This window comes from Bemisia tabaci, chromosome 7 (assembly GCF_918797505.1).
Source record: "Bemisia tabaci chromosome 7, PGI_BMITA_v3".
Lineage (NCBI taxonomy): Eukaryota > Metazoa > Arthropoda > Insecta > Hemiptera > Aleyrodidae > Bemisia > Bemisia tabaci.
Genome location: NC_092799.1, coordinates 39,020,299 through 39,029,583, shown reverse-complemented (window position 1 = coordinate 39,029,583; position 9,285 = coordinate 39,020,299). Strand labels below are relative to the sequence as shown.

The window sequence follows — 9,285 nt, the reverse complement described above, 5'->3', positions numbered from 1 at the left end:
GGTGTGCGGTGACAGGGACTTGATGCAACTATTTAATCTTGTTGGGTGTCTGTATCGTACCGACTGAAGTGCGAAACCACGTATCTCCATTGCGGTGTTTCAAAATTTCCGTTCTTATTTCATCTCTTCCATGAGAAACAATCCAAATTTGCGACTTTAAATTTTGAAACAAATCTTCTGCTATCGAATACGAAAAATCATGGAGAATTTAAGTTTTATGTTGACCAGCTTCTCGAAAGAGAGATAAAATTTCTAAGGAAGTCTGCTACGTCGCAAATAGAGAAACGTCGTCTCTCATTTTGCCCAAAAATATGTATGTATAAAATTGAAGGCATCATGACTTTCCTCTCTCAACTTATGACGATAAAAAATGGGACGCGTTTGCTACGGCGCCTTGATACAACTATACAACCTCGACGGATGTCCGTATTGCGTTCAAAAGATTGAAGGTGTTTTGACTTCCTACGCACTAACTGAAGTTAATTCGATCGACGGACGCGTTGGTGTGCGGTGACAGGGACTTGATGCATCTATTTAATCTTGTTGGGTGTCTGTATCGCACTGAAGAATTGAAGGCGTTTTGAGTTCCTACGCACTAACTGAAGTTTACTCGATCGACAGACGCGTTGGTCGGCGGAGACAGGGACTTGATGCAACCATTTAAACTTGATGGATGTTCGTATCGCACCGGCTGAAGTGCGAAACCAAGTATCCCCATTGCGGTGTTTCAAAATTTCCGTTTTTATTATTCATCTGTTACAGGAAAAAACCATCCAAATTTACGACATTAAAGAGCTTGATGCAAAAACGGCTTTTTTTGCCCCCCTCCTCTAGAATTCTTTCGAACTTCGTCTATCAATTACTCATACTTGAGCCCTTCTTTTCCCAAATTTTCAGACCCCCAAAAAATTTTGGGGGGGCGCTAGGGGGGGGTGGAAGTCAAAACCTGTGATCCTCGATATCTCTCGAACGAATAATGATATTAAGGTCCGGTTTGGACTAAAAATCGTCTAAAATTGCATACTTTAAGATTCTAATGGTCAAAATCCGAAAATCACATTTTCAAAACAACATATGTGATTTTTTTCACTGTTTGAGTCGGGAAAATTTCTTTTAAACGAAAGATACACAAAGATCTCAATTTTTTATTTGAACCAATACCAGTTTTTTAATTTGTTTGTCTTTTTCCGCATCCAACGAGCGGTCATGCAAGCTGGGGAACCGAACGGTTCCGGAGTTATGAGCGATTGAAGTTTCCGCTCAACGCGCGCCGACCGATTTTCGCGCGCCAAAATATGGTTCCAAAGCCAGATTTGGGTGTTAATGAATCGGACTTTATGTCCAAACCGTGCAAAATACAATTTTGGGTATTCTAATTAAGGGTTGTTGCGTTTAAAAATTACAGATACTTCCAAAAATTCACTTTTTTCCCCGTAGCGCTTCTTGAGAGGCCCACTGAGCGGTCGGTCGGTCGGCTCTCGGTGGGTCTCATGATGTACCAGGATGTGTCCCGCATTGGAAATGCTAGTCCAAATCGTTTTGATGAGATATTCGTATCCCAGTTTATGAAACTTCATCACGATTTTTCTCTTTTCATCCCAGTTGTTTAACCCATTTCATCCCGGGTAATCTTAATAAATGCCGTTTTATCCCTGTCAGCCATGGGGCGTAGTCTCCTAGTAGAAAATAAAAAAACGTCTATGTGTTTTACATTAGTAGCAGAATTTTCCCAGAAAAATGTATTTGAAACCCTTCCGCTCTTCATCACTTTTGAGAGGAGTTTTCACTACTGTTGTCTCCGAAAAAATAAAATTACGTAACTTTTCACGCTCTATCTTTTGGCCCTGTTTTGAAGTACAATCGTATTTCCATTCTCTAAACACCCCCCCCTCCCCCGTTTCGCACTTTTCCTTGCAATTAATACTAATCAGGCTCCGACCACAAAACTACCAGATGTTTTAAAAGTTTCAATGTTGCTCCCAACCCATCGTCCGGATGAAATCTTTCGAACATTGAACGAGCACAATGGGAAGATGCGAACAATGGATCTGCAACGTTACAATGAAAATTGAAAAACAACGAATGGTGGGTAATTAAATTTTGTAAAGTGCATACATACGGCACGTGCTTCTTTTCCGCTGAAGATAAGAGGGTTCTATACAGTTCCTTACATTGCCTGGGCTGAACGTCTGCAAGACTCAGCCTCCTAATTTTTAGTTCATTTTCAACGTTTGTTAGGAAATTTGAACTATTTCCAGGTAAGTAATGAAACTATTGAACTTCTTCCTATTTCTAGGGGTAATTTTTAACATTTTGATGGTTGCGTCATGTGATAAATACATATTCAAAACTTTGCATACGTTGTGTCAAGCACTTGAAAGAGATACATGCTTTTGCCGCGAGTATGTAAAAAGGGGTGGCATGTCGTCAAGTGGAAGTTTTTTTTTTGATATTTTTTATGGTTTTAACGGATGTATCGCATGTTTTTTTTAAAATTATTACGTCATAAAGAATAGTTAGTCAAACATACTTTTCTCTGTTTACTAATATTTCAATGCTGAGCATGTAAATCAGCAAAGAATACATATTATTAAATTAATTGTATTTGTCTCTACATTTAAATTGAATTAAAAGAAAAAAGTTTAAAGAAAGCTGAATTGATTAAATTTAATAATTTAATTTTGTCTTTTCATTAAAAACAATTATTTCGGTTTAAAAATTAAGAGTTGTGTATAAAGAATATGAGTAATATAATGAGTATACTTTATAAAGGGGGGGGGGGGGTCGTGGTCTGTAATTCCGAATTGTATCATCATATCGTAATGAGCATATGTTGATGGTATTGCAGTAGTCGAAAAATCACAGGATGGATTACTTAGAGACCCTTTTTTCGCTGCCGCCCCTGCTGTACGCACCCCTTCTGGTGGGATCCCTGTGCTTGGTGATCAACTACCTGGTCTACTCGCGGCGCGTGGCCCAGTGGCGCAAGTCGAACATCCCTTTCCTGAGCCCGAGCTTCCTCATCGGGCACAAGTACTTCTGGGGCGTCGGGAGCAACTCCGCAACTGTCGTCCCCCTCGATCGCATCTACCGGGAGAATAAAGACAAAGACCTCGTCGCTTTCTTCGTTGCCACCATGCCTGTCGTTCTGCTTCGGAAACCGGCACTTATTAAGCAGGTTAGTGTGACATAGAGTCCTGGATAGGGGGAATATGGACGGACATGTATGTAATTTTGAAGGTCACGCTGAGTTCTTAACATGGCCTATACGTTCCTTGCGCAAGTACTCCTATCAGACGCATTTAGACAGAAGAAGTTAAGATGTGAGTCGGTAGTTTTAGAATGAGATGCAATAAATCATCCAAAATAAAAAGGACCTTGGTGACAAAGGGTAGAGAAATAAGCTTCAAAGCTTCAGCTCCAAAGAGTAATTACACTTGGACACAAAAAAAGCATGTACAAGTCGAGTGAAACTGACATTAAGTTGGTGCAAGTTCACTAGGATACTAAGCACCAAACCTTGTCGTAATTTCTCAGCAGAATTTCACGCAAAACACGATGAATGATAGATTCATTTATTTCCAGATATTCGCGAAAAACTTCGACAAAGCATTCAAAACTGGGTTTGCGGCGCCCCACAACAATAAGATTTTAGAGCTCATGTTGGGCCAATCGCCTTTCAAAAGCGTCTGGAAAGCCCAGCGGAGCGCGCTTTCGCCCATGTTTGCGACGGCGAGGTTTGGTGGTGAGGAATTCGCCAAGATCAGGAACCAGATCGCCCACATGTCGACCCACGTTGAGACAGCGCGCCTCCAAGGGAGGCCTATCGACATCAAAAAGGTTTGCATTTTCGCATTCAGATATTTCTTTTACTTCGAAGATAACTAGTTTGTCTCGCAAAAACAGATGTATCAGCTTTGTAGAGCGTAATAATAACAAGGGGAGGGGTACGATCCTTCGCCGCCCCTTAACCCAATACCCCCAGGGGGCGCTTTGTACCGTCTGAAGTCCGCTTCGCCGATCACTGTGAGTTTATCTTAATACAGCAGGCTCATCTAAGGACCATCTCCTATCGATAGTTGCAAAAATCATGAAAATCGGCCCGATAGGTTTTTAGATCGAACTACAATAAAAAATGAACATTATTATTTACATTGTTCAACGAGAAAATTCACGACTTTAATATGTAATGTAAAAAAAATTGTATTTTTAAAATATGAATAAAGTGGACATATCAAGGGTCTATCACCCGTCAATATAGCCACAAAAATCATGAATATCGGCTAGGTAGAACGCTAGAACGAAACGTGACAAAAAATGAAAAATTGGGAGGTCAGAGAGCTTATATAATAAAATAATGGTTTTCCTCGAGAAAAATGTACTAGACGCCATGCTCTGGTTTTTCGACAGGTGGCAATGAAATTTGTCTTGGACAGCATTTCCAACAGCTTTCTCGATTCGGACGACAACTCATATGAAAAGGAAGGAGAACTATTTAAATTCGTGAAGAATTTTGTCGAGCCAGGATGGAACAAACTGCTGCGCGCATTTGCCCAGATGCACCTCCAAGGAATACCAGCTTTGGAGTCGTTTCAGTTCATCACTCAAAATCACATTGAAACTTTGAAGAGTTTGCTCCAGAAGCAGATAAAGCAGAGAAGTCAGACCCGTGGCATAAAAAATGACCTTATCGACCTACTCATCAGGCTCAAAGAACAAGACCAAGACGAGAAACTGGATTCAGGTATGGGAACGTACAAATTGTCAAAATTGCATAGCTCAAAAATTGAGGATAAATAAAGAGAATCGTCAATAGAAAGAATCATTAAAATCGAGAATCATTTACGTCGTGATTCTCCAAGGAGTGAATCGTGATAAATCGATAGGATAGTGGTTGCGAGAGATTTCGAGAGATTATAATTTCAAAAACTAACCTTTGAAATTTTTAGAGATGGACATCACAAATGAAATGATGGGTCTTGGATTATCCTTTCTGCTGGGTGGTTTGTGTACTGGCATGGCGTCAGTTGACAGTTTGGTGAGTTTTACCATCCACTTGTTATCTCTCCACCCGGAATATCAGAAGCGAATAAGACAAGAGGTGGAGGAGGTCATGGAAAAACACAACGCTACAGAAGTCACTTACGAGGTTGCTCGGGATCTGCACTTCCTCGACCAATGTCTACGCGGTGAGTGCAACAACTTTAAGACGATCTCTTTGCAACAGGCTTACGCATATTTCTTGGCTTTTTCACTGGGGCTCATTTTCAATCCTCCCCCCCCCCCTTTGAATTATCCGAAGAAAATTGTATTATAATTTTACCGCGAAAATAAAAGTGTGTGCTGTAAGATTAGGAGGGGATGGCATCAGAAATAAAGAAGGCTGTGGAAATGTTCGTCTTTCCTCTTCGATTTTATGAAAAAAATAATGCTAAAACGTTGTATGAATTCATGCTGTTCTGCGCCGTAAAGAAGAAAAATCAATTTCTCAAAATTATGGGGTGGGTTTAAATTGGCACCTTTTTGGGAAAACCTGTGAAAACGTCTACCCCTTTTTATAATTCCTAAAAGAGAACGATGCCATAATTGTGTACTATTTTGTGCCACGTTCCCAAGGGAATTTTCTTGCATATTTTATCAAACTCACGATCAGGATATTCCCTTTCTCTATTTTTACTAATTTCATATTCGTGCAATTCTAGAAACGGCACGTTTGTACCCGAATACATCAGCACTAACGAGAGAGTGCACGGAAGACTTTACGCCGGCCGGCACCGACTACCATTTTAAGAAAGGCGAGCTTATTATTGTCGACTCTTACTCCATCCACCGCGATCCGGAATACTTTGAGAATCCGGACAAGTTCGATCCGGACCGCTTCAACCCGGAAAATAGAGATAGTAAATCGGTTGATGCTTTTCTTGGCTTCGGAAAAGGACCCCGAAAATGTCCAGGTAAGATCAAAGAGGGCCATCTGACCAGCAGTATTTGATGCAAAAACGATCATGTTAGTACCATTTTGAGATCACGTTGTAATTAACACGTTCCGTTTTGAACCATGATGGTGTTGGAGCCATTTCGGTATCATTTTGGTGAGTGAAACATGGTATCATGTTGCTGCAACATGATATCAAAAATTCAACATGCTACCAACTTGTCTCAAAATTTGTTCCATAATGATAACAGATTGGTCATAGAAAATTTGACCAATTTATCACCATATTGGTACCATGAAGGGTACCATTTTTATATAATGTTGATACCACATTGGCGTCACCATGGCAAGGGGCAATTCTTGAAAGTTGGCAATACTATGTTTTTGCTCAATTAAAGTATAAAAAAAAATCGATATTAGGGGGGAGGGGGCAGCTGCCTTGCCAGAAATCAATTGTTTTACGTACATTTAAATGGATGAAAAACAGAATTGCCAATTTCCAAGTATCGTTACTAAACATGGTGTCATTTTTCACTTGCTGAAATGGTCGTTTTTAGCAGGCATATACTTAGAATTTTACCAAAGTACGAATGGAAGTCATTTTCAAGTCTCTCGGTAAAGATAAGTCCAATTCGATCATTTCCACCCAATTAAATCTTAATAAAATTTATTTGTGAGAAAAAAAACACTAAAAAGTGGCCAAGACACTTTGTGTAATAAAATGGGGAAGTGGTGCTACGTTCACACCACTTCGCGGGGAAATCAAAGCCAAGAAATTACAAAAATTATAATTACAGTCAAAAATATTTTTTGTTTACTCCCATGAGTACCAGTACAAAACTGAGGAGGGAAGAGAGTGTTCAGCTCAGGCAGTTTGCATTGGAATATTTAGTTGGAGTCAAGGCGAGAGATCTATACAGGGTTGGGTCTTTCTCAAATGGATTTGTTATATAATTCTTGTTCAATATCAAACAGGTAGCAATGTTGGTCTCCTGCTAGCGTCGACTCTGATTGGTTCTCTGGTGCACAAGTACGAGGTGAGACCACGCTCTCACACGAAGCAAATGGATGCTTACGATTTCCATCCCCGGAGTTTCGGCATCGTCCATAAAGATGACGTCCTCATTGACGTCGTGCCCCGAGAGGTTCTCGCTTATTGATTACTGATCAATCACGAATAATAACAACCTATTGCCGATGTATTTTAGGACGCCTTGAAACAATGGTGATTCTCGCAGGTTGGCAACAATGCACTTCTTCCATTTAAATCCACCATAAAAAATCGATGGAATAGGTGATCTGCCAAGCCAACCATCGATTGTTTCAGGTGTATAATTGAACGTATTTCTATCAAACGGAACTATGTGCTTTGAGCCATGAGCCGTAAGACCCATAAGAATATATGCTGAACAGGGCTCACGTCATAATGCACATAGTTCCGTTTGATAGAAATACGTCCAATTATGGGAGGAAGTCAGTGCTGTAAACTTGCGAGATTGCCACTGCAAACATGTGTAAAAAATTCTAAACTAATAATGTACAGGAAATATAATATTACAAATAATAAACTATTCTTTTAATTAATCTTTTCTTCTCCTTCATGCGGACTTGGTTTGAGTCCCTCCGCATAGAACTCTTCCGAAAACCCTTTTTTTTTCGAGAGGTTTTTGATTGCACGTGAAATAATTTTAAATTATTTGACATATGACATTCTAAATTTTTTATGCACCTAGTGGCACGGATCTTATCAGCGGAAGAGACAGTAGGGACTGAATACCATATTGAAAATTAACTACTTCTGTGTTATTACATTTATTCCGGATCAGAGTAAAATTTGTTAAAAATATTAAAAATGTTCAATAGCCACATTCATGTGAAAGGAATCTAACTTTGTTAAACAATTATGTAACTGGTTTTACTCAGTTATTAACTAATTTTTCACGCTGAAAATACTATCCATGCATTTATGTGCATTCCGAACTGTACATACCACAGTCACATTAAACGCATCATCCTCACGTTGCCGAGCAATGAAATATGCTTTATGAGTATTAGAATGTTACCAAAGTTCCTCTCAGAATATGTTCAATTTAGAGGGAAGCCATTTTTATTTTTTCTTGAAGTTTTCGAACACTTTAGATTAAATTACGAACAAAATTCTCTGAAAAATCGAGGGAAAATATCCACAAATATTCCCGAAAACTCGTGATTAATCGTCCAAGGAAATTTGACAATGTCTGAAAGCTTATACGGCGTTTCCCCATTAGCACGGGAGAATGGAACTTAGTCGACTTAGCCTCCATTTTATAGAGTACAAAATGCGATGAAACTACAAAAGCGAATGCACATTTGTTTCACGCTTTGTAGCCACTTCACAACGCGGTCGGACTTTCGTCGATTTTGACAGAGAGTTGAAACATGACAAGTTCTAATTCGTCACAAGTGTGACCGATAATCAACAGGGTGGAAGTTGCTCATATAAGGGAGAAATTTTCGAACTTTTTTTTCTGAGCGTGACTGACGGTGTGGATAGGACGGAAACGAGGTGGGGAGGGGGAACGACAAAAAAATTAAACAAGCGAATAAAGTTCGGTTAAAAAGTTTTTCCGTTTGCACCGCGTGAGAGCAAGCCGGCCCAGAGCCATGCTGGCTCATCGCACGCACAAAGGGCTCAGAGTGATATTTTTTAGCTATTATAAGGGTCGGTTCATGAGCGGTAATGAAAAATTAATTAACGAATACCGAAGGAATCCTTTCAATTCAAGGTTCCAAGACTTCAAAAGTTTTTTAAATTATTTTGCATGGAACGGTTTGCCGATCGCCTCGGCATTGCCGATCTTAAGCCAATAATATCCTATGAAAAGAAAAAGAAAATTCAATCACAAAATTATTACTCTCGACGAATGGACTGAGTTAAGCAGAAAGGAACCAACTCACATCTTAGAAAAAATTGAGTTATGAGTGTTTTTGAACTCAACCACTGCTCTACTATCTATCGCCAAAAATTCAAAGTTTTTGTTGGAGCAAATTTTGCAGAAATTGAACTTGAAGTTTATCTTTTACATTGAGTCTTATGCAACAGCCAAACTTTAAACCTCTTTTTTTCGGTTCGATCCCAATGTGGCTTGGTTCCTTTCTGTTTAACTCCGTCCAAATATTTGGCCCGCATTCATCAGAAAAGGAACCAAGTCACATCAGCTAGCGCCAAATGAAAGTGGGCAATTTAATGCTTTACATGAGAAGTTTTGGTGCGGATTCCATCGAAAATTTTCAGGAATTTGCTTCGTGCTATGTAGACAATTCGCTGAAATTTGCACAAAAATTCTCACAACCGATTTCATGTAAAATAT

The 9,285-nt window shown here is 39.5% G+C and overlaps 2 protein-coding genes across 7 annotated transcripts in view; one reads left to right on the top strand and one right to left on the bottom strand.

Moving 5' to 3' along the window:
• Mip (Myoinhibiting peptide precursor) overlaps nt 1-9,285 on the bottom strand; it is a 219,822-nt gene that overhangs the window by 190,166 nt on the left and 20,371 nt on the right. The gene's annotated exons all lie outside the window — the stretch shown is intronic.
• Nucleotides 2,112-7,519, top strand: LOC109044162 (cytochrome P450 6B7). Of its 2 annotated transcripts, none has more exons than XM_019061725.2 (7): nt 2,112-2,258; nt 2,849-3,178; nt 3,586-3,840; nt 4,411-4,744; nt 4,950-5,189; nt 5,703-5,954; nt 6,911-7,519. In XM_019061725.2, exons 2-7 carry the CDS (start codon nt 2,867-2,869, stop codon nt 7,093-7,095), a joined length of 1,578 nt encoding a protein of 525 aa, XP_018917270.2. In that variant the 5' UTR covers nt 2,112-2,258; nt 2,849-2,866; the 3' UTR covers nt 7,096-7,519. The 2 variants fall into 2 exon arrangements, with proteins under 2 accessions (XP_018917270.2, XP_072159079.1); XM_072302978.1 differs by having other exon boundaries at nt 2,120-2,258; nt 2,866-3,178.